General features: G+C 40.4%; 1 protein-coding gene across 7 annotated transcripts in view; it reads right to left on the reverse strand.

Annotated features, from left to right (window-relative positions):
• KCNMA1 (potassium calcium-activated channel subfamily M alpha 1) overlaps positions 1-27016 on the reverse strand; it is a 332984-nt gene that overhangs the window by 118792 nt on the left and 187176 nt on the right. For all 7 annotated transcript variants that reach the window (XM_069980872.1, XM_069980871.1, XM_069980873.1 and 4 more), the window contains exons 10-11: positions 7326-7436; positions 2432-2537 (exon numbers count right to left, since the gene is read on the reverse strand). In XM_069980872.1, the coding sequence (XP_069836973.1) occupies positions 2432-2537; positions 7326-7436 (217 nt within the window). The remainder of the gene's footprint in view (positions 1-2431; positions 2538-7325; positions 7437-27016) is intronic.

The raw sequence follows: 27016 nt of genomic DNA on the forward strand, positions 1-27016 counted from the left end.
AACACTGCCATACGGGTTAATACAACCCTGCAGGTATACAGGACACTACAGGTATACAGGACCCCAAAACTATACACTACAAGTGCACGGGACCTCCACAAAACTATATACTACAGGTATACAGGACCCCAAACTTTACACTACAGGTATACAGGACCCCAAAACTATATACTACAGGTATACAGGACCTCCACCAACTATATACTTCAGGTATACAGGACCTCCACCAACTATATACTACAGGTATACAGGACCCCAAACTATACACTACAGGTATACAGGACCCCAAAACTATACACTACAGGTATACAGGAACTCCACCAACTATATACTACAGGTATATAGGACCCCAAACTATACACTACAGGTATACAGGACCTCAAAACCATACACTACAGGTATACAGGATCTACACCAACTCTATAATACAGGTATACAGCACCTTCACCAACTCTATACTACAAGTATACAGGACCCCAAATATACTACAGGTATACAGGAACTCCACCAGCTATATACTACAGGTATATAGGACCCCAAACTATACACTACAGGTATACAGGACCTCCACCAACTCTATACTATAGTTATACAGGACCCTCAAACTATTTACTACAGGTATACAGGACCCCGAACTATATACTACAGGTATACAGGACCCCGAACTATATACTACAGGTATACAAGACTTCCACCAATTATACACTACAGGTATCCAGGACCCTCAAACTATAAACTACAGGTATACAAGACCTCCACCAACTATACATTACAGGTATACAGCACCAACTATATACTACAGGTATACAGGACCCCCAAACTATACAGTACAGGTATACAGGACCTTCACCAACTGTACACTGCAGGTATACAGGACCTCCCTCAACTATACACTATAGGTATACAGCCCCCCCAACTATGCACTACAGATATGCGAGACCCCTAAAAACTATACATTGTGGGTATACAGAACCCCTCCAACTATGCACTACAGGTATACACTAATTCCACTGATTAACTCAGATGAAACAATACCTTTAGCTTGGCCTCCTGGGCACCATAGAACAAATCTAATTAACACACTGACACTTTATACCCGGGCAGCGCCAGGTACATTTTCTAGTACATACATAAAAATGTCATACCATGTTTAAGTATTCATACTATATACTGTCATTCGATATATTTTTAAATTTGAATTGTTATAGACATGTTATAGATTGGTTCAGTTAAAGAGGTGATCCCACAAAACACATCATGTATCCAGAGAATAAGTAATATAAATGTACGATCGCTGTGGGCACCACCACTGGGACCCCCACTGATCACTAGAGTGGAACACTGATCTGAAATGTATTTAATGAGATCACTCCTTCAATGAGCTTCACACACCGCTCAGACAGGAAACATGAATAAGAATTAGCAACGTTTGGTCAGAATATACAATGACCTGGAACAATAGGTAACTAGTGATGAGTGAATAGTATTCGATCGAATAGTACGCAATTCGATTACATTTGAATATTTGAACGATAACGCAGTAGAAATTCGATTCGCCCTCCCACATCCCCTGGCGCTTTTTCCCAGGAAATAAATGTGCAGAGGGGAGGGACAGGCACTAGGAATAGGCAGGACTTTAAAAAAAAACCTTTAACTGTGATTGGCTGGCTAATCTACGTCACCTCCTGAATATACGAATAGTGGATTTCAGATTCGTGTCACTTGCTGGTTTAGGTTTTAGCTTTTAGGTGAAGTTAGGTAGGAAGGGACCCCCAAAAGCTCTTGTTAGGGCTAAAAGTATAAAAAAACATATATTTTAGAAGCTGTTGCGAGACAGGCAGTGTGTTCAGACATCTACTGTATATTGTGAGTGCGGGATAATACCTGTTATCTTGCTACTACTGATTTGTGCAGTCTGTGTCCTGTAAAGGAGTTGAACGGCTTTCATTTTATTATTGTAAAAAACAATTATATATCCGGTATAGGGCTGTATACTGTAAGTGTGGGATAATACCTGTTATCTTGCTACTACTCATTTGTAGTTATCGTTAATTTTCATTATTACTTATTTTACACTTCACCTGACCTGATACGTACGCAAGTACGTACTGCTAGACCGAAACATACGCTTCGGCATACATGAACTGATCACAAACATTTTTTTCTTTTTTTTGTGTTTGGGATCTAAATCGAAAATTGGGATGTTTGCTCATCATTAGTGTTAGATGCACCCAGACCTGCTTCCCTGCAGGGTTTTTTTTTTTTTTTTTTTGCAAAAACATGCTAATAAATTAAAATTATAATTTCAATTATGAACTTGTCTTTCCTGTGCACTCTCAGACATAATAAAGGTGTTCTTCTCCCAAAAGTATAATAGACAAAATAAAATAGATTTCCTTTGTACTATTTGAAAGCAGGACTCTTCTTTTACCTTAACTCTAGCAAGATCATGGGGGTTCAGGACGGATCCCTGGTAAAATTCTACCTGAGTAAAGTGCCTCTTAAAGAGAGCTTCTAGCTCCAAGTTGGGGGATATGCTGCAGAAACAAATGAAAAATATGGATTAATAGAAAACAATACAAATCAATACAAATACAAATCAAAGTTTGTAATTCCTGGTAGAAATCTAAGAACACGATTCAGTGTCAGTGTCAGTTGTAATTAATGTTCCAAACTGCTGACACTGTTAGGTAGCTATTAGAACAAGGAGACACATGGTACCTTTCATATATCTATCTGCGCTTCCAGGATGTAGAGAAATGCTTTTATCCTCTTGTACAAGGAGTCAAAAGAGGCTTTTTAATTGACAGAGCCAATTTCGATTTTTGCGTTTTCGGTTTTTCCTCCCTGTGCATCAAAGGCCATAGCGCTTGCATTTTTCCACCTAGAGACCCACATGAGCCCTTATTTTTTGCGTCACTAATTGTACTTTGCAATGACAGGCTGAATTTTTGCATAAAGTACACTGCGAAACCAGAAAAAAATTCAAAGTGTGGTGAAATTGAAAAAAAAAAAACGCATTTTGTTTATTTGGGGGAAATGTGTTTTTACGCCATTAGCCCTGGGGTAAAACTGACTTGTTATATATGTTCCTCAAGTCGTTACGATTAAAACGATATATAACATGTATAACTTATATTGTATCGGATGGCCTGTAAAAAATTTAAACCATTGTCAACAAATATACGTCACTTAAAACCGCTCCATTCCCAGGCTTATATCGCTTTTATCCTTTGGTCTATGGGGCTGTGTGAGGTGTCATTTTTTGCGCCATGATATGTTCTTTCTATCGGTACCTTGATTGCGCATATACGACTTTTTGATCGCTTTTTATTACAATTTTTCTGGATTTGATGCGACCAAAAATGCGCAATTTTGCACTTTGGGATTTTTTTGCGCTGACGCCGTTTACCGTGCGAGATCAGGAATGTGATTAATTAGTAGTTCGGGCGATTATGCACGCGGCGATAGCAAACATGTTTATTTATTTATTTATTTACTTTTATTTATAACCTGGGAAAAGGGGGGTGATTCAGACTTTTATTAGGGGAGGGGGCTTTTTACTAATAATGACACTTTTTTTTTTTTACTTTTACACTTATACTAGAAGCCCCCCTGGGGGACTTCTAGTATAAGTGCTTTGATCTCTCATAGAGATCTCTGCAGCATAGATATGCTGCAGAGATCCATGAGATCGGCACTCGTTTGCTTTCGGCTGCTGCAGCCGAAAACAAACGAGTGCCGAGCCGGGGACGGCGCCATCTTGGAGCGGTCCCCGACTGGCTTCAGTTACGGAGATCGCTCCTCCGGGATAACATCCCGGAGGAGCGATCTCCCCACTAGACACCAGGGATGAAGCTGCGTTCGGTAATCGGATGCAGCTGTCATGTTTGACAGCTGTATCTGATTACTGTATTAGCGGGCACGGCGATCGGACCGTGCCCGCTAATACTAGCGGTCCCGGGCTACAAGTGGCACACGGGACCGCCGCGGTTCAGAGCGGGGTCGCCGCGCGGCCCCGCTCTGAAGTCCCTTACCGGCATCAGGGCGTAAATTTACGCCCGATGTCGTTAAGGGGTTAAAGCTCCTGATCTGCTGCAATACTGGAAGATTCCTGCCTCCTGCTTGCTTGACTCCTGAAATGCTACGTTTACACAAAATGATAATTCACCAGATCGTACGATTAACGATGTCGGAGTAACGTTTTTTTTTTTCATAACGAACAGCGTTTAGACGGTACGCTATATCGTACGGAAATTTAGTTTTGCGATAGTTTTGCGATCGCGTAAGCCTCTCTCACACGTTGGTTAAATCGGTGAACGGAACGATCTGCGAATTTTTTGCGAACAATCAACAACGATTTGAGAAGTTGATCAAAATGAACGATTTCTCGCTTATTGTTTGATCATTCGCTGCGTTTACACGTACAATTATCGTTCGAATTCGATCGTTATCGTGCGAATTCGATAATCGTTCCATGTAAACGCACAGATTGCTGCATTTCAGGAGCTCAGGAAAGCCTCTTTGACTGTTCTAACTTTTTAATAAAAGCATTTTCTACATCCTGAAATCAGGATTGATATATCAAAGGTAACATGCGTCTTCCTGATCTAACAGATATCCAACAGTGTCAGCAGTTTGGAACATGAATTGCAGCTGACAGATCCCCTTTAACAGTGGCTCAAAAACTGGCACTTATCTTTAGCCTTATGCTTCATTTACACGGAACGATAATTCGCCGGATCGTACGATTAACGATTTCGAAGTAACGATTTTTTTTTATAACGATCAGCGTTTAGACGGAACGATATATCGTACGGAAAATTTGTTTTGCGATCGCTTAAGCCTATCTCGCACAAAGGAAAAATATGTGAACGACCGTTTACACGGAACGATCTGCGAATTTTTTGCAAACAAGGATTTTAGAACATGTTGTAAGGTCAAAATGAACGATTTCTCGCTTGTCGTTCGATCGTTCGCTGCGTTTACACGTATGATTATCGTTCAAATTTGATCGTTATCGTGCAAATGTAAACACAGCATTAGTCAAAGTACTAACCATTTCTAATGCTGCGTTTACGCGGAACGATTATCGTACGAATTTGCATGATAACGATCGAATTTGAACGATAATCGTACGTGTAAACGCAGCGATGATCGAACGACAAGCGAGAAATCGTTCATTTTGATCTTACAACGTGTTCTAAAATCGTCGTTCGCAAAAAATTCGCAGATCGTTCCGTGTAAACAGTCGTTCACCGATTTTTCCTATGTGCGAGATAGGCTTAAGCGACCGCAAAGCGATCGCAAAACGAATTTTCCGTATGATATATCGTTCCATCTAAACGCTGATCATTATAAAAAAAAAATCGTTACTTCGAAATCGGTAATCGTACGATCCGGCGAATTATCGTTCCGTGTAAACGCAGCATAAGGGTCCTATTACATGGAGCAATTTTTAACAATTAACGACTAATGATCGCAAATTAGATTGTTTATTGTTAACCTCAAATCGTTCACCATATTACACAGAGCGATGGTCGTTAGATACGATCGTTATTGCGATTGTTACTATGATCGTTTATTCCTTCTGATCCCAGCAAAACAATGAACAATGTTAAATTACACTGAACGATTAGTGAACAAATGCGGAGCTTAGGCAAACGAATGTGGAATTACAGCGAACGATTAGCAAACGTTAAACGATAATTTTAGGTTCAGATCTAAATCAACGATCAACGACATACGAACGATTTTCTGATCGTTGCCTGCAATTACACAGAACGATTGTTTAAATTCGAACGATATAACGATTTTTTGCACGATAATGGTCCCGTTAATCATCCTGGTAAACCACATCCACTTGTTGAGTGTGCCCCAGACCTTCATTCCCTCTGTCTAATTTCCTAATAATAGCACTTGCACAATATTGTTTTGAAACCTTGGGGGGGGGGGGAATCACAGTTTTGGTAAAATGAAAGCTGAGCTGTGATTGGTTGCTGTGGGCAGTTTATACCAGTGTATACATTATAGCCTTTCATAAATTTGGGACAATATGTCTTCCATGGCTCAAACCAGTACATGATATTCAGTATTTCTTCAAGGAACTGTATAATGAATGAGGGGAAGTCAAGTGAATGTGGAGGAAAGGCATATTTCTAATGTGTCCTTCTTTTATTATAATGATATAGTAAGGTGTTAAATTGTCACAAACATTGCTCAAAGTACAGGAAGAAAAAACTTTCATTTGACTGTACTGCAGAGGAGTGCATGGACTCCTCATGGACTGCAATGGCAGCTATCTTATGAATCTGTACAAATTGGAGTCACAATACCACCATGTGCAAGTGCTTTTACGTAATTTTTTTTATAAACTATTTTTTTCATAAAGTTTTTCATAGAATAAACAATTAACCAAACACATCATGAATCTGACTTTTGATTTAAAAGTGTATTCTGATTTGTATTATTATTTCAAAAATGCTCAGCCTTTTGCACAACAACTAACTTCCTCGCTTCCCCTGCCACCGTCCTTCTCCCCACACTGGTTGGTGTGTTCACTGCCTGCTCAGCCAATCAGCATGGTGTCTCGCCTGTGATCCCGCTGCTGATGGGCTGCTGACCCCAAACAGCAAAAGCACTGTGGAACTGTACCAGCCCTAGAGGAATGGCTGTGACAGCAGGAGCCAGGAAGTAGAGGTGAGCGAAATGGAGCAGACTTTAAAATCTGCAACCTGATGAGCAGAATCCTAGGATAGGATAATACAACCCTGATAGAGTACCTATCATTTGGACAAACGTCTGACATGTCATAGTGAAGTTTGCCTTGGTTAATGTCTGTGCACTGAGGCCCATGCCAATCATTATATTAAAGGGACAGAAGTGCTTGGCTGCACCCTTTATCAACACTCTAAATAGTTTTAGCAAGTGGTCCATGGAATAAAAGAAGTCGATGGGACTTCCAGAAATTCGTAAACAGGAAGTCCCATGTGCTTCCTTAAGAACTCACTATCTCCATTATAACTGTATACCACTAACTAGATACAGTTGAGGCAAGGCTTGTGCAGCTGCATGATTCTGCCTCTTCATACTAGTGATCTGAGGGGGGCTCAATACCCAAAGCCCCCACCAATAAAAATGCCTGAGATGCTACTATAAAATGTGAGAAGTTTGTCTAAATGATAGGTATTATTTAATACGAGAAATTCAAAACAAAAAAGGTGAACATATATATCCAACCATAGTTTTGCTTTAATTTTCCAGTCAAATCTCTTGACAAGGTCACACTGCAAACATATGACACATTGTAATGAGAGGTTACCCACTTGTGCAGAAATACAATCTCCACGTTCACATCATCTCGATCTTTGTGAAGGAAGTCCTTTAAGAAGTTGGAGACACTTTCTAAAGTGATGTGACCACAGACCACAATATGCCTGTAATACAAAGGTCGCAGTTAAGTAAAGGAATCTGGGTAAGAAAGCTGGGAACCCATGAAGCATCGATCGGTGGATAGACGTCTTCTAAGAAATCAAGAGACATAGGTTATGCATGAGAAGGCATTATCTGCAGTACAGTACAAATAAAAGATTCACAAGCTTGATCAAGTGTACGATTCTTCCTGTGTGTTCTGAAAAAGAACATTTTATTAACATATAAATGATCTAAGCAGAAAAACAAATTGTAAATGAAAGATTACTGCTAAAACATTTAAAGGAGATGATCCAAGATTAGAAAAACATGGCTGCTTTCACACTGAAACAGCTCCACTCTTGTCCTCTTGTAGCCAGTTGTAATACCACAGCCAGCCTGAGGACAGGTGTGGCACTGTTGTTGAAAGAAAGCAGATGTTTTTCTTATCCCGAAAAAAAAACTATTTCAAAAAGTTAAATTTAAACCATTATACAAATGCCACATTATTACTGTTCAACAAAACCAGAGAGACAAGCAAAAGCAAAATTATTGCTTAACCGATACATTTAAACATTTAATGAAATAAAACATATAAGAAAGGTAGAAAACGACAGCGATATTCTATTATTAGGACCTCTCTGTACACTTGCTATCTTAATGGTTCTGCTGGTTTTAATAAATACGAGATCTTAGATTTACTCATTTCACCGGTAACCTGTGAACTGATAAGTTACATTTCACTAATCATACTCTAACTGCTCTGAGATCAATTTAAAGGGTTTTTCTTATGTCATAAAGAGAAAGGAGCAGTGCTACTGCACTGCTCCTTTCTCTTTATGACATAAGAAAAACCCTGGACTTCATAAATGTCCCCCTATTTGTTCCCTGTATAGCAGTGTTAGCCCCAGACTGTGCATAGAACTACTGTTCTATGCACAGTCTGGGGCTAACACTGCTATACAGGGAACAAATAGGGGGACATTTATGAAGTCCAGCGTTTTTACGCCAGGCTTACAAATGTCCCTGCAGCTTTGGAGCTCAAGGGATTTATGTAGAGGCGCACTGCCTTTACATAAATCCCGATCGCACAGAGCCCGTCCTTGCGAAAATATTAAAACCTACGCCAGCTCAGAGCTGGCTTAGGTTTCAGTATCATTTTTCCAGCAGAAAAATTATAAATGCTGTGCACGCAGAGGCCCGCCCCCTCTGTGTGCTGCCACACCCCCTGTAACGCCCCCTCTGCGTCCCACTGGCGAAGGTGGCGCAGATGGGGAAAATGCAAAAACAATATTCTCAGAAATACCATTTGCCAATATTTTTACGCCGATCTGCCCCATCTGCACCTAAAAAAGGCATTTACGCCTTTTCATACATGTCCCCCATAGTTTCTCCTTCTTCTTCCTCATAAGGACCAGAGGGGATCCCACTGAATAGACAGTGATGGGATATGGTAAAGCCAATGACAGGCTACAACCCTTGAGTAACACTATCACGGTAGGAACTCAGATGTATTTCCTGGGAATAAAGACAAAGCTGCTTAAGAGTCATGGCTCAGAAGACCCAGAAGGGTGGCAAGGGATCTCTGGAATGTAAGGATTCTACCATAACTGAGATAAGAACCCATTAGTTAATTAATTAATTAATAAAGATCCTCTAAATTTTTTTTCTTTAAAAACTTAATATTTTATTCAAAGTATAGTATACAATTTAGTTTTAAAGCAAACACATCACAATTATAACCTTAATGCGTTATATTCAGGATAGGCAAAAAGAGGAAAGGTCCAGCGCCATAGTATGAAATGTAAAGCATTAAAATCTCCATGCAAACAGAAAAAAGGACATAAAAATGCGAACGCATTTTGGGCTATGACTGTCGGCCCTTCCTCATAGCATACAGCATAAGGTTACTGAACACAAATACAACTACCAATATATGTTACTGATGCTCATATATGTACCGCCTTAAAGGTGGCCATACACCTTTAATAACCGGTTATCTCTCCTGTCTGAGCATTCATAAATTCTCTATGGGGAGGAGAGCTCCCACTGCAGCTTATCTCTCCCAGAACAAAGGGGTCGGGAGGTAATTTTCACATTCAACCCCTATCACTACTGACATAATCTGATAGTGGTGGTTTGGGGGAACCCCATACACGTTATACAATCAGTGGGTACAGCAGAGGTAAGTCTATTGTGAACAGGGATCTTTACAAACATGTACAGTATGTAATAAAGATCATCATCACATCAAAAAGAAGAAATACACATATATTCAATCAAGTGTGTTACATGGTAGAGGCTCAAAAAGACCCATAAGATATGTGTGTAGTATGTGCACCAAGCCCCCACTATAGGTCAATTAGTGTCAACAAGCTTCTTTGTACAAAATTTGAGTGTAACCTTATTCTGTAAGCCATGAGGAAGGGTAACAGTCACAGATTTAAACAATGGAGTTTTTATGGCCATTTTTTTTCCTGTGTTTGAATGGAGATTTTATTGTAATGTAAAGACTGAACATTGCATTCTGCGACATTGGAGCTTTTCCCTTTTATTTTTTATTTTTGCATATTCTTGGCTGGTATCCACAGCTGGTCTGTGCGCAGAGGCAAGGGTGAGCTGCTTTCTCTTCTTTGATATATATATCATGTTAAAGTTAAAATATCAGTTAAGGGTGAAATCTCATGAACACTAAAATTGACAGGTGGAGGGAGCTCACTCTTCCTCGTGCCTCGTAGTGCCGATTCTGGGTTCAGTTCACATCGGCTGAGGTCCTGCAGCTCTGCTAGCTGCAACCTCACATCCCTGGCTGAGTGATTGCCTGCTCAGCCAATCAGTGACTGGGGCAGGCCACCACCCCAGTGACTGACTGGCTGAACAGGCAAGCACTTAGTTGGGCTGTGATGTTCCAGCTGGAAGAGCCGGGTAAGTGAGGTAACCAGTTTCCAGCACAAGATGACAGCTGCTGTGAAGAGACCAGGGAGTGGCATAACGGATACATCAGGGCTGGTGAGTTCAATTGTTTATTATTTTCTCCCACCACCCTGCCTGCTGATTTTAGTGTTCATGGAAGTTCCTTCTTAAATACAGGCATTGTTAACGCTAGATATATTAAATATTTCGTTTTTGTGAACAAAACACAAGACATTTTTACAATTTTAATAAAAGAATATTCTGTAAAAAAAAAGAAAAACAGACAAATTGCTTTTGCTTATTCCATATACAATGTGTACAGGGGAAAAAAAATTAATTGCTTTTATTTTGTTTAATGGAATAAAATGTGCAGCATTTGTAGGATATCGCCAGATCAGAAAGCCATATTTAGCACATAGGTTTCTACCTTTCAACTTTCTCATGCAATGTCCCCTCCCCTATGTGAATAGATTACTGTGAGCTTCTCTCTTTTGTTCATTTGTAAACCTGCCCCCCACCCCCGATTGGGGTAATGTATAGTTTTGTTAAAATATATAGTACCTGCTGGGAGGTTGCACATCGCTATAGCAGAGAATGGAAGCCTGTGCACAGCAAGCAGTGGTTGCTATCACCACTCACTCTGCTAGTGACTATTGTTGTAGATGCCTGCCAATATCTTATTATTCTACCCATATTGCTATGGAAATCAGATCTTCATGCCGGGGCCTCTTCAATGTTTGCTTACATACAGAAGATAAGCTGAGGAAGAGGAGCTAAAGAGTACAGCATGGGGTACTGTAATAATTTAACTTATAATAAGCTTTTTTCTGCTAATCGTGGGGATACCAAGGTTTTGCCCACTACCAATGATATAATGATAGTCTGTTTAAAGGATTCCAGAAGTACCCTCAAATGTTCATTCTCTGTGCAGAAAAAATTATATCTTATATTAAAATAAATACTAGTTTTCCCATCAAAACTGCATTTACAACAGATCCCATTATAAGTCCCATAGTTCGGCACTGCATTGTGCTTTCTATTTATAATGTAAACCATGATGAATATGTGAACTGAGCCTAAATGGCAAGGGCCTTTATATGTTTCACATATTCTATTTATTACTTATTTCCATAACACTAGCATGTTTCACAGCCCTTTGCACAAAATTAATTCACATCAATCATTGTCAATGGTGGAGCGCAGAATGTAATGACACCCAATAGGGCCAGGGTTACTAGAACTCCATTAACCTATCGGTAACCTCTTGCAGCGACAAAGTAAACCAGAGCACTGGGAGGAAACCACAAAAAGATTTTACCCAGATCAGATAATCCATGTTGGTCAACAAACTGCCTATGTATAATATATAATCTTTAACATAGTGGGCAGGGGGGACCAGAGCAGTGATGCTGGACAAAGGGCACTAGACAAGGCTATGTTCACACAATGTAAGTAAAGTATTAATCACGGCCATTGGTGCCGATTTGCAACACGGGCGTGATTAATACTTTACCTACAGTACATTCTGCTGCAGCTGAGGGAATCCAGGCCAGAGTGTATACAAATAGTATATACATCGGCCAGGATTGCTACCGGCGCCGCAAAAAAATGACACGTCAGTTTTCCGCAGCCGCTATTCACTGAATAGCGGCAGCAGAAAACCTTTCAGTGCACACATTGCATTGTGTGCAGTGGCGAATTGGGATGCGGACGCGCACAGATGCGCCTGCATCCCAATTTATCAAGAGTCAAGATCATCCAGCCGGTACTGCAGTACCGGCCGGGATGATTTTCTCTTACACCGGCCATTTTGTGACCCGGCTGGGTCTTACAAAGTGGGAACATGGCCAAGGGGGCGTTCATACTAAGTTATCCGTACTGAGAAGTTTCCACTGCTCGCCCAATTCTATGGGCAGGCAGATTCCGACATCTGCCCAAAGAATTGACATGTGCTGCTAGGTTCGGCCGCTATCTGAGGTGTTTGAAGTGATAGCCGCATAGCCACTCACCGGGGCAGGGCTGTGCCCAGTTATATTTTTTTTGTCTACACAGTCATCACCCTGTAATTTCTGTTCACAGTACTAAATATTCAGAGATTATTTGATGACTGGAATTGTGCTGAGGGACTGGTGTAAGGCAAATGTAGTGTCAATCTTCAAAAAGGGCTCTAGGACGTCCCCAGGTAACTACAAACGGTAAGCTTAACATCTATTGTGGGGCTTATAAGGCACTACATCCAGTGATAAACAGCATGGTATTACTAAGGACAAAAGTTGTCAAACCAACCTAATATGTTTTTATGAAGAGGTGAGTAGAAGCCTGGATAGGTGGGTGGCTGTGGATATAGTGTACCTGGATTTTGCGTAAGCGTTTGACACAGTCCCTCATGGGCGTCTGATAGGTAAATTTATCCTTAGAGGACCGGGCCAATTTCAAGTTTTGCGTTTTTGTTTTTTCCTCCTTGTGCTTAGAAGGCCATAGCACTTGCATTTTTTCACCTAGAAACCCACATGAGCACTTATTTTTTGTGCCACTAATTGTACTTTGCAATGACAGGCTGAATATTTGCATAAAGTACACTGCAAAACCCGAAAAAAATTCAATGTGCGGTGAAAATGAAAATTGTTTTTTGATTACAACGATATGTAACATGTAAAAATTTTTAAAAGCCATCAAATAAAATAAAACATTTTTAATAAATATATGTTCCTTAAAATCGCTCTATTCCCAGGCTTATAGCGCTTTTATGCTTTGGTCTATGGGGCTGTGTGAGGTGTAATTTTTTTGCGCCATGATGCGTACTTTCTATCGGTACCTTGATTGCGCATATGCGACTCTTTGATCGCTTTTTATTACAATTTTTGCGGATTTCATGCGACCAAACATGTTTGTTTATTTATTTTTATTTAAAACATGGGAAAAGGGTGGTGATTCAAACTTTTATTAGGGGAGGGTTTTTTTTATTAATAATAAAACTTTTTTTTTTTTTAACACTTATACTAGATACTAGAAGCCCCCCTGGGGGGGTGCTGGGCGATCCACCACACTAGACACAAGGGAAGGGCTGCAGTAAGTGTGCAGGTGCAGCTGTCAACTTTGACAGCTGCATCTGCATACTTAATTAGCGGGCACAGCGATCGGATCATGCCCGCTAATAGCCGTGGTCACGGGCTACAAGTGGCACCTGGGATAGCGGCGGTTCAGAGCAAGGCCCCCCTCTGAATGCCCCTAGCGACCGCTGGACGTACGGGTACACCCAAGGTCGTCTGGGGGTTAAAGTGTCACTGTCGTTAAATTTTTTTTGCAGCAATCAATAGTACTGGTAATTTTAAGAAACTTTGTAATTGGGGTTTATTAGCCGAAAAATGCTTTTTTTTATAATGAAAATACAGTTTGAAATTCTCCCCCCTGTCTTCATGATTGTCTATGGAGAGGGGAGGGGTTGAGGGAGATGAGGCACCATAACAGGACAACAAAGAGTTAATTTACAGTTACATCACAGGGCTTATCTCCTCTGACCTCAGCACTGACCTCTCTGACCTCTGAATACCAGCTTCACACAGCTCCCTGCTGTATAATCCTTTGTTCTCTCCTCTCTGTCGGTGACTAATCTCCCTCCTCCCCTCTCTATAGAACAGACAGCGTCAACTGATATAAAAGACAACTGATGTAAAAGAGTCGAGATTTCCTGATAATGAGCAGTGGGTGAGTGAGAGGACGGGGGTGGGGGGGGGGGTGGATAAAGTCTTTTTTAATGCAGACAATTGCCTAATAAACCCAATTACAAAGTTTCTTAAAATTGCCTGGACTATTGATTTCTGCAAAAGAAATAAAAAAAAAAAAAAAATAACGACAGTGACACTTTAAGGTCTATGGATTTAGAAAGTTTAGTCTGTAACTGAAAAACTGGCATAATAATCGTACCCAGAGAGTGGTGGTCAATGATTCCTACTCCGAATGGTCCCCAGTAATAAGTGGTGTACCCCAAGGGTCAGTACTGGGCCCCCTTCTATTTAACTTGTTTATTAGTGATACTGAGGATGGAATTAACAGCAATGTTTCTATCTTTGCAGGAGACACCAAGCTGTGTAGTAAAATTATGCCCCTGGGTACTAATAACCTACAGGCATCATATGTCCTAGGGGGAGTTACACTGGGAAAGTCGCTGATGGAGAAGGATCTGGGTGTACTTGTAGATAATAGACTACAGAATGGCACACAATGTCAGTCAGCTGCTTCTAAGGCCAGCAGGATATTGTCATGCATTAAAATAGGCATGAGCTTTTAGGACAGGGATATACTATTTCCACGAAATCTGTGGAACAGTCTACCTCAGGGTCTGGTCACGGCAAAAAAAAAGTGATGGGCTTCAAAACAGACTTCTGTAAGGTCTTAGAACAAAATAAAAAAAAAATGCATATGTAGAAGTATATAATTTACACATGCATCCCCTACTTGGTTAAAAATGATGGACAAGTCTTTTATCAACAGTACTATGTAACTATATCCAATAACTCTGTATACATTAAAAGGATGTTCTAAAAAAAATAAAAAACACCACCAGGGGGCTCCATAACACCATGACTTTAATATCTAGGTATGAAAGATACTGAATCTTGTAGTTTGGAAGCCCTCCCTAAGTACCAGTCTGGCATTTACTTTATTCACACATTTTTTTATCTTGATTTTATGTTATGTAACTTCTGTAAGATAACCCTTATTATTTGTACAGTGCTCTGGAATCAAGAGAGCTTTAAAAATAAATATGAATACTAAAAGTCTTGTGTGCTCCAACAAAGAAATGCAATACATAACTGTAGGACAACTCTACTGACATGCTACGAAACCCTAAATAGGCAGTTAAAGTGACTCTGTACCCACAATCTGACCCCACAAACCACTTGTACCTTCGGATAGCTGCTTTTAATCCAAGATCTGTCCTGGGGTCCGTTCAGCAGGTGATGCAGTTATTTTCCTAAAAAAAATCTTTTGAATTTGAAGCCCGTGCCAAACAGGAGTATCTGTGTCCTGACTTTGCACCACCCCCTCCTCCCCACCCTCTTCATCATTAGGAATGCCACTGAATCATTTTCTCCCTGCTGAACATTGCACAGGTCCTTAACGATCCAGCCCATGTGTCGGGCTGCCACAGGTGGGGAATAGGAGGCAATCTGCCTGAAGCATTCCTAATGATGAAGAGGGTGGGGAGGAGGGACGGAGGGGGTGGTGCAAAGTTAGGGCACAGATACTCTCGATTGGCACGGGCTTCAAGTTTAAAAGTATTTTTTTAGGACAATAACTGCATCACCTGCGGAACGGACCGCAGGACAGATCTTGAATTAAAAGCAGCTATCCGACAGTACAAGTGGTTTTGGGGGGGATCAGATTGTGGGTACAGAGTCGCTTTAAAGTGAATCTATCAGCAATTCACATTTCCAAGGCTTCTTATTTGCTGTAAGCTGTAACGCTTCTTTACTTCCCCTCCCATACCTGAACCTGCATGATTGACAGTCACCTACAAGCTGAGCTCCAAGCAGGGTCAGGCATGGTAGAGAAAGAATGAGGAGGCATTTCAGTTTGCAGCTTCAGGAGTTTGGAAGGGCCTCTCGGACAGTTTTCATTTTCTTATACTGAAGATATCCATCTATTGGTGTCACATGTTGCTGTAATGCTGCACTTTACTGCAGCCTCCTCTTATTACCACAGACAAAACAGGAAGTCTCAGGTTAGTTTTAGACCTAGTGTTAGGAATGAAAACCGCAAGATTTCAGGATTTCTTTTTTAGAATATAGACAGTAAAATGGAAAATTAGATAAAAAAAATCTAACTTTTATAAATACATAGATATAAATAATAAGTTAAATTATCATGTAAAGGCTGCATGTCATGTTAATCAGCTTACTTCTGTCTGATATTACATTATTTTGCTTCAAGATTTAAATACCTGCAAAAATAAAAAGGAATCATGAATTCCTTTTTCATACTACATGCAAATGAACTGGTTTCAGTTACAGTTATCCCTTTGCATCTATTGGTTTCCACTAAACAGGAAGCCCTAAGAAACATAAAAATCACAAGTAGGCAGGGGTGGTGGTTTCGAGAACATAAAAAAGAAAGTATACTTATCCGTTCACGTGCTGCCGTAGTGCTGTTCAGGGGTCTCTCGGACGACTGCCCGATGTTGTTTTCAGCAGGCATCCAGGTATTTCACGTACCCAAATACTGCTGCTGAAATGTCACAACCCCGTTGAAGAATTGCCTGTTTAGACATTCAGTGACTGCTTCAGTGTGCCAACCCGGTATGCCCATCAACGGGGTACATGACATACTTTATTATGTTCTCGCACCCCTCTGCCTCTGATTTAATTTGGTTTATGGGTCACAACTGACCACCACTCAAGATTTTCGCTATTATTTTATGTTATTCTATGTCTATCTGGATTTTTCTTGAATTTCTCTTCTAAATTAGAGTGGCAGCCTTTCAATCTAGGAATTGGTGATAGTCCCAGTAGTTGGATCCTCACTGATCAACACATCATGGCATATCCTAGAGATATGATATAACTTGTAATAGTGAGAAACTCCCATATAAATGGGTTGGCCACTTTATAGTAAAATAGATCTGTACAAAGTATTAGTAAGTGTACTCACTGTATATACTGACAGCAGCTCCCTGTGTACCTCATAGAGCTAAAATCAGACTCCCCTTCACCAGGCTGGGCTGCCCTGCTCTGTTTTGTTTCAGTCCATAAAATGGCCGACATGGAGACGCATGTGACCAGGCCCTTTTTCCTGTGTCCTCCATAGACACATACAGGCTCAGTGGTGGACACTGGGGGGCGGGGCATGGTCACATGCTCCTCCATGTCGGCAATCTTATGGACCAAAACACCACGGAGCAGGGCAGCCCAGCCTGGAGGAGGGGAGTCTGATTTTAGCTCTATGGGGTACACGGGGAGCTGCTGTCAGTAAGTGCAGTGAATGCGCTTACTAATACTGTACACTGAGCAATTTTACTATAAAGTGGCCAACCCCTTTAAGTCCCTTAATTAGTGTACCCCACTGATAAGATTTTTTTTTTATATCCAGACTAGATTTTGTGAGATGGATTTTCAGTGCACCATAGATTATGCATGGTGACCACCTCCTTAGAAGACCACTTTTTTATGTATTTTAGGTTGATCTGAAGAAAGATGTTTTAATGTACTTATATTACTTATATCAGGGATACATGTTATCCACAGAATAAACAGACAATTACATTGTTTGCTGATAATTTTGGTATTCCAAGTAATCCAAATTTTCTGTATTTATGCATTAAGACCACCATAAACATTATATTTCAGGGAAATTGGACATCAAATGTGATTGTTGGACTTATTTGTTCTTAGGGAGCTTTGGCAGGACAAGCTAGACTGACAGCAATTTCTTATTACTTTAGTTATTGTAGGCCTAAATAGGTATTATAATTGTTATATTGTTTACCATGTTTCTGTGTTGTATTTGTTGCTATTATTCAAGTGTATAACTGTAGTATATTCATACTGTAATCTAAGTATCTAATTAAAATGTCATGGCTTTTACAATGCCTTATGAAAGTGCTTTGAAACCTGGAATTTAAATTTATTTTATAATTTGTAATGAACTTCACAAGTCCAAATTGGTAAAGTGGAATAAAAAAATATATATATGTATCCGCCCCTTTCCTATAAGATCCCGAAATAAGGTCTACCTGATTACCTTGAGAAGTCACAAAAGGAGTTGAATGCAACCACCTGTCATGAAAAGTCCCTGACTGCAAGAAACAAAGACCAAAGAGCCTCCAAACAAGTGGGAGACAAAACTGTGGAGGAGTAGAAATTGGGGTTGGGTTATAAAGAAAAATTCCAAACTGTGGACATTACACAGAGCCCCACTGAATCCATTCTAACTAGAGATGTGCGAACCTCGAGCATGCTCATGTTCATCCGAACCCGAACTTTTGGCATTTGATTAGCGGTGGCTGCTGAAGTTGCCCTAAGGCTATGTGGAAAACATGGATATAGTCATTGGCTGTATCCATGTTTTCCAGACAACCTTAGAGCTTTATCCAACTTCAGCAGCCACCGCTAATCAAATGCCGATCTTTCAGGTTCGGATGGACTCGAACCCGAACCCAGTTCGCTCATCTCTAATTCTAACACAATATGGAACAACTGCAAAATTGACAAGAGAAGGAGCACACCAAAGCGCTAGTCAGAGATTCAAGAAAAGATAACTCTAAAGGAGTTACAAAGAACCAGAGCAGACATGGAGGTGTTTATCCATAGGACCACTATAGACAATACACTGTCAGGAAAAAAAGACAGGAAATTGTTGAACAAATTTGAACTTCAACCCAGTCTCAAATCTCGGGCAAATTGATGGTTCACCTTCCAGTAAGACAATGTTCTTATTAATGCTAAAGCTACAATGCAGGGGTTTAGGAGGGGCATTTAAATTTCTGGTAATGGCCTAGTCAAAGACCATACCTCAATCAATCAATCCAACAGACTTACATCTGAATTGTTCCACAAAGTATTGACTTTTGAGGGATGAACACTATAGATAAGCAAACCGGGTTCGGGTCCATCCGAACCCGAACGATCGGCATTTGATTAGTGGCGGCTGCTGAAGTTGGATAAAGCTCTAAGGTTGTCTGGAAAACATGGATACAGCCAATGACTATATCCATGTTTTCCATATAGCCTTAGGTCTTTATCCAAGTTCAGCAGCCACCACTAATCAAATGCCGAAAGTTCGGGTTCGGATGGACTCGAGCATGCTCGAGGTTCGCTCATCTCTAATGAACACACATGTACAGTATATTAAAAGTTCTCTATTATTTGCCTTAATTTTTGTTAAAAAATAATTTTGCACCTTCTAAGTAGTAATCATAGTTACAAAAAAAAAAATCAGTTTTTAATTCCAGGTAGTAATGCAATAAAACAGCAAAGGCTCAAAGGGTTGAAAACCTTATCAAGGCACAGTATTTATGCAATGTATATATAATTATTATTATTTTATAGAATAATAGAATATTCTTGCAAGCTCAGAGTGGATTGACAAATATCACACCTATATAATAATTTCATAACCTTTTATAATGGAAAACACTAAACACAGAGATTTGCCAATGTTTAAAGAAGAAAGGACACACACTGCAAAGGAGAACATATAACGCCAGCTTATCCAGGATTCAATCCACGACTAACACAGTAGCAATGTCAACTTTATCAAAGGTTTGTGGACAGCCAGTGGTCTCATATGTTCAAATATCTTTAAGCTGATATGAAATTTGTTGGCTTTGGCCCTTTGATAATTTTTTTTTTTTCAAAATCACAACAAAGATCCGATTTTACTGCTCTAATCCTTTTCTCGTTCAAGCCGCTGTTTCTCACATCAGGGTGTAATTGAAATAATGTTTACACTTCTTCTAAACTGCAAAAATCCTTCCATCTTGAAATGAGTATGGAAATATTATTTGTATGCCTTTTGTCACGAGGCAGCTTAATCTGAATGTGCAACCTTCATAAAATCCCAGGTGCAATCCCATGTAGCCAGGAAGATATGTCATAAAAAAATAAAATAATCATGATAAACCAAGAAGGTAAAACAATATAAAAGAGTATACAGTAAATCTCAAAACAACATGGAATAAAAGATATGTTCACATTTACTTATGGATGTTTTAAGCAAATGGACAAGTCAAGTGATGGCTCCGGTTTTGGACAGATTCTTTAGATAACACTATATCATCTAAATGAAAGTTATAGGTAGGGAGGCAGTTAATAAAAGTTTAACCTGCCGAATGACCAGAATATAACCTAAAATCTATTGATGTAAATCGATGCCAGTGGTTCTCCAAATAGAAGAACTGCTGTTAAAGGGGCTGTTCACTTAAAAAAAAAAATTATTTGTTTGAGTAGGAAATAATACACCTCTTTTATTTACATGTATACTAGTGTAGTGTGGTATATGGATTAGTCCTATGTGATGCGTATAGTGGCTAACTGAATTGGAGTAAACATGCCAATAGTCATGTGGCCCTGCCCCCCCCCCACCATCACCACACACATGAAGTGACCAATGGCATTTAGTTAGATTTCAGGACACCCATGACTGACTTAACATTGGTTAGTCCAACCTGTATAATACTTATAGATAACATTGATGTGTTGTTAAAACAACAGATGGGAGACCAGGAGAGGAATGTAAGATCAGCTTCTACACACCCTGACACACATGATGCTGACATGCTGCTGTAGTGATCTTTGAAAAGAACGGCCACTGTTTTCAATAAAAAAATCAGCGGGCGTTATTTTCAGCCTGGGTTGCATTGTATTGAAATCAATACAATGCTGCCCGTTCCATGCACATGTCTCACTGACAATGGCCGTTGTTCGGTGCGGTTGTGCAAAAGAATGATCATGCCAATTAATAATGTCTGTTGTTCCACGAACAGCGGCTGCTATTGATCTTCCATGCACACAGGGATGCAATCTATTCATCCGTGGTGTGTATGGAAATCAATGCTTAATTGATTTCCATACATACTCCTAATGGGCCGTATGGAAATAAGTGTTTTGTGGCTGTCAGAGCTATGAGGGCCGCTGGAACATGCAAACATCTGCCGGTGTTCAGTATAAAAATGGCCTTGCTAAGCTTACTGTGTGTAAACATAGCCTATATCTGGACAGTGTTGCTTAAACAGTAGGTTACATAATACATGCAGTGGGTCATGTTTAGTCCATTCTGCCAGTCCATGGACTAATCTGTGGGCCACTTTTTTTTTTCTCAGAATCTGAAATACATGTTTACATGTTACAATAACAACAAGAAAAAGTAGACAATCCCCTTAAGCTCACTTTGACAGGTCAGCACATGGTCCTAGGACATTACCTAAGTGGACAACTCCTTAAACAAAGAATGGGGCAAATAAAACTATAAGACAATTTTAAACAAACCCTAAAGGTGGGCATACACCTTCAAAAACTGTTGAGCAAAACAATCGTTCAGCCAACATTTATCTGTTATCCTTTACATTAAAGGCCGGACATTCCTGTTTTCTCTGAGGAGGGGAAGGGTAAGGTCTGTTCTTATAGCGGCATATCTCTCCGAGAACATCACACCCGACCCCTATCTATACTGACATCATCTGTTGGAGCGCCACATACACCTTGTACTGACAGCCAAACCTGCTGCTCCAGCCGAAAAAAGTATAAAGTGTATGGGGACCTTTAAAAAAACATACAAAGCAGTGCTCTTCAACTTGCAGAAGATTATACACTTGGTGTCAGAATTATACAGACTGATATTCTATACATCAGTCAAATAATGAAAATAGATTGTAGCGGGAATTGAGCTAAATGGTGCATGCCCGTACATTAATTTGGCCTAGAGTCTGTAAATGAAACCTATGTCTGTGATTAGAATAAATATATTTGGTGGCAACTTGTGGGCCATTCCATCCAAACTGAACCTTTCGTAACACCCGTAACACCTAGTTAAACATTTTTTTTAACAGCTAATTTAAAAAAAATGCAATTTAACCACAAAAGTTATAAATATACATTAAGACTAGAGAAGAGCGAACCGGGTTCGGGTTCCAGTCGATCCAAACCCGAACGTTCAGTATTTGATTAGCTGGGGCTGCTGAACTTGGATAAAGCTTCAAGGTTGTCTGGAAAACATGGATACAGCCAATGACTATATCCATGATTTCCTCATAGCATTAGGGCTTTATCCAACTTCAGCAGCCACCACTAATCAAATGCCGAAAGTTCGGGTTCGGATGGACTCAAGCATGCTCGAGGTTCGCTCATCTCTAATTAAGACTCTTAATGTATATTTATAACTTTAGTGTTAAAATTGCAGTTTTACTAGGTTTAACTAGGTGTTACGGGTGTTACGAAAGATTCAGTTTGGATGGAATGGCCCTTTTATTCTTTAGTAAAAAGTATTAAGGGTGCCTTCACACCTACCGTATCGCAGTAGAAAATCCGCTGCGGATCCGCAGCAGATTTAACTAAATGAATGAACACAGCATTACATACGCACTGTCAAATCCGCTGCGGATCCGCAGCAGATTTGTAAGTGCGGATTTGATGCTGTGTTCATTCATTTAGTTAGATCTGCTGCGGATCTGCTGCGGATCCGCAGCGGATTTTCTACTGTGATACGGTAGGTGTGAAGGCACCCTAAAACAAAAAAAAAAAGTATGTCTGGTCCTGCTCCCAATAAACAGTGTCCACTTTTCTAATGTTTTCTGAGCGCTGCAAAATGTGACATGTATCTTGTATATTATTATTATATTATATTATATTATTCTTGTATAATCTGTGGCCAGTTTTTCCTGTTTATGCCATTATCCTTCGCTAGGGATGCAGAGACTTCTATATAAATTATATAGGGGAGATTTAATAAGCCGTCTTCTAGTAAGAATCATAAGTGTGGAGTAATGACAGACAGCACCACCACCGCAGTGAACACAATACAATCAATAGGCTGTAGGTATAAGGTAGCAAATCCAGGTAAAGATCAGCAAATGACTGTGTGGCATAGAGGGTGCAGCAGCAACAAGTCTGACAACAATGCAGCGAAGTAGAAAAAAGCACTGAGTACTCACCCAAAGCAGTTTCACGATAAGTCTTTAATTCAAATCTTCATAGTGAGCAGGGTAGTAGGAGAACAATGCAGGCGCCTTCAACTGACAACGACCGATTTGGGACTCCTAACTTTTTCTGGTCAGTGGACCCATCATCATCAGTGAAATGCGCCTTCATTGTTCTCCAACTACCCTGCTCACTATGAAGATTTGAATTAAAGATTTATTGTGAAACTGTTTGGGTGAGTGCTTAGCACTTTATTCTACTTCACTACCTTACAGTAAAAATGTATTTTATATAAAAGCTGAACTGTGATTAGTTGCTATGGGCAACGAAGAGACTCTTCCTATAAGACAACGTGAATTCTCACCCTAAGTCCCAGATGTATTAAACAAAAGCTGGTGTCATTTGCCTATAGTAACCAAGCTGTGATTGCTGTGGGCGAATGACAGCAATTTTAGTTTTACACAGACTGATAGATCTGGGCCTACTCCTTAGCCTCGTATTTCTATACTCTTTTTCAAGATGAAAGGAATCCCCTTTATGTCCTGTCCAGAGGTAAATCCCTGTGGTCGCTCTCCTTGGACCCTGCTTGGATGCATGTTCCTGCTTACATGTATGCAGAAACATTTGCTTGTCATTTGCAGTCTGGGTAGCGTGTACAGAAATTTCTTGAGGAAAGTAACAGCCCAGTTCATTTAAAGGGGTTGTCCGGCGATAAAAAATTATTCACAGAATAACACACATTACAAAGTTATACAACTTTGTAATGTATGTTATGTTTGTGAATGGCCCCCTTCCCCGTGTTTCCCCCCACCCACGCTAGACCCGGAAGTGTGGTGCATTATACTCACCGCATCTCGTGTCGTCCACGGTCTCCGATCGTCAGCAGTGACGTCTTCTTCGGGAGGCCAGCGGATCTTCCAGAGTGCCGGCCGCCCTCTGCAGCGTCATCCGAAGCTCAGCCGTGATTGGCTGAGCATAACTGTGCTCAGCCAATCGCGGCTGAGCGGCTGATGACGCGGCCACGTCATCAGCTGCTCAGCCGCGGTTGGCTGAGCACAGTTATGCTCAGCCAATCGCGGCTGAGCTTCGGATGACGCTGCAGAGGGCGGCCGGCACTCGGGAAGATCCGCTGGCCTCCCGAAGAAGACGTCACTGCTGACGATCGGAGACCGTGGTCGGCACGTGACAGGTAATGTATAGCGCACCACACTTCCGGGTACACGGGTGGGGGTGGTGGGACACGGGGAAGGGGGCCATTCACAAACATAACATACATTACAAAGTTGTATAACTTTGTAATGTGTGTTATTCTGTGAATAATTTTTTATCGCCGGACAACCCCTTTAAGAAAGCAGATCAGCTGTGAACTAACCGGTGGATATTTAAAGTGCACTGCAGCTTAAGCAATGTATTTGCATAAAATACTTTTTAAGGAAATCTTGGAGGCAGATTTATCAAGAGGCCTTAGAACCTGTAATGAAGTGTACGGGGATGATGGAGGTCATTCACATTCTCAGCAATTACGGTATGTGCACAGACGATGTGCAACGGGCGAGAATGCGGAACTCCCGGCATCAAACTTTAAAATAGTACAGTAGCGTGGAGATTTAAAGGAAAACTATCAGCAGGTTAGATGAATTTAACCTGCTAATAGCTCCCTATTGGGCATGGGGCGCTGAAGATGAAGGTATGTCTCTTACCTTCATCATTGGTGTCATTCCAGCACATTTTTAATGAAGTCCTCTGTCCGGTAAGGCTATTTGGAGTACTGAATTGCCCCCAGAGGGCTGTTACGCTCCCGACTGGTCTACCCCTTTGTAATAACAGCCTTATCGGTAAGAGAACTAAATTAAAACTGCAGAGGATGAAGGTAAGAGACATACCTTCATCCTTAGTGCCTCATACACAAAAGGGAGTTAGACGAATCTAACCTGCAGATATTTATCCTTTGAACAGTTTTTAGAGCTCACGGCACCATCATGACTGATAATGCCGAGATTTTTGAAGTCTATGCCATAGCACATAATCCATAAAAATGGAACATGCATAGAACGTGTGAATGACCCTTTAATCATTGGAGCCGGCAGGTTTAAGCAGCTTGAAGCTCAGGTGCCACCCGCAATTACAGGTGCTAATAGCAACAGATTCCCCGCTAAGCGGAGCTACAATGACTAATGTGGGCAGCAGCGTCTCATCTAAGGCGACTTATTACTAGTAAAATGAGCTGCACTGTAATAGTTTGCTACGAGCAACAAAGGGAATCTTACAACAAAGGGAATGATACAACCTGAAGTGTCCTTTAAATACATGTGGCAGCCCTACTTCTACAAGTCATTACAGAAACAAGCTTGAGGGTGAATTAACACATAACATACTGGCCGCCAGTATGTTAGACTACCAGCCTAAGTCGTGACCTGAAGTTAAATGTTTTCCTCACCATTTTTTACAAAGTATTTCCCAAATATTGTGTAAAGCATTACTTTATATGTGTATAGATGTACCCTAGATGTAATATATGTGTATTGCTGTACTGTAAATATGTGAATAGATGTACTGTATATGATATATATATATTTAGATGTAATGTTTGTGTATAGATGCACTGTAGATGTAATATATATATATATATATATATATATATATATATATATATATGTGTATAGATGTAATGTATGTGCATAGATGTACTGTAGATGTGATATGTGTATTGATGTACTCTAGATGTGATATATTGTGTATAGATGGTAGGTGTGATATATGTCTATAGATGCGATTTAGATGTACTGTCAATGTGATATAAGTTTATACCATAGATGTAGTGTAAAAGTAATATACAGTAAGTGTATAGATGTACTGTAGATGTGACTAAACGTTAAATGACTACATTGGTGTGGCTTCCATCTAAAATATTTAAAGCTTTGTCTGGGATCTTTTTCAATTGTCTCTGTGGTTTCTTCTTAAATGTACAGAACATGAGAGCTGAGATCAGTTGTTGTCTACAGCGTCACATAAATGGTTTATGCAATGTCACCACTGCTGGAACAATGGGAAACACCAGAGCGTTAGCAACCCTACATTCATGGGTCAGATAAGTTATTTTTTTACCTAATTTATTCCACCCCCACGTCTTCCTCAGTTGTGTTAAAAACATCACAATCATTATGATCATTAGCCATGTATTATCATCATGTCAAAACAAATGGTTACAGGACATAATCAAAAGCTATTCAGGGTGTGGAATAAAGGGAATGTTGCTCAAAGATCAGAACAATTACCGAGCAGCACCCAATCACATGTAAAATAAGCCACTTCACTTGTTTAGCCCCAAACAGGTTGGACTTCACCATCCCGGAGCCATGGCAAGAAGCAACATGGAGAAGTTGAATGTAGTGATTAAATGGAAGCTGTCAGCTCCCAGGCCCTGCCTAAGGTGCTGGCAGTGTGCAGTAGCTGGCAGTCCCCTAGTGAGCATGGGGCCTTTTGGTAATTTTCTGTGCAGTGGATTATGCGCAATCTCACGTCTCCTACTGTACTGAAGAGGTAAAGAGGAGTTGTTTGTGCCACACTCTGGCGCACCTCACCACTCCTCCCTGTGAATAATCAATGCTGCCCGGCCTCCTGCTCGCTGAGCTGTTAGCCAGTATCTCTGATTGCAGATCAGTCCTCTGTAGGCAGTTTATGTCTGAAAGAAACATTCAGATATAGTTGAATCTCTGACCCCAAATATGTTGGAGTTGTGGTCTAGGGTTAACTCACCTGTCTATTGACCTGCCAGTTTGGTCTCTGGTTCAAATCCCCTGATGGACATGAAATAGAGTTTTTTTTCCCCCTCATTATTGTATCATTGCTAAGGCTCTGTTCACACACTGTATTTTTTGCTCAGTTTTTTGCAATCAAAACCAGGAGTGAGTTGAAAACACAGAAAGGCTATATTCAAAAACTGTTGAAATTGAGTGTATGGTCATCATTTAACGGCAAATTATTACTGTTATTTTAAAACAACGGATGATATTTGCCATTAAATGACGGCCATCCGCTCAATTTCAACAGTGTTTGAAAAC

Source organism: Dendropsophus ebraccatus, chromosome 8 (genome assembly GCF_027789765.1).
Source record: "Dendropsophus ebraccatus isolate aDenEbr1 chromosome 8, aDenEbr1.pat, whole genome shotgun sequence".
Taxonomy (NCBI): Eukaryota; Metazoa; Chordata; class Amphibia; order Anura; family Hylidae; genus Dendropsophus; species Dendropsophus ebraccatus.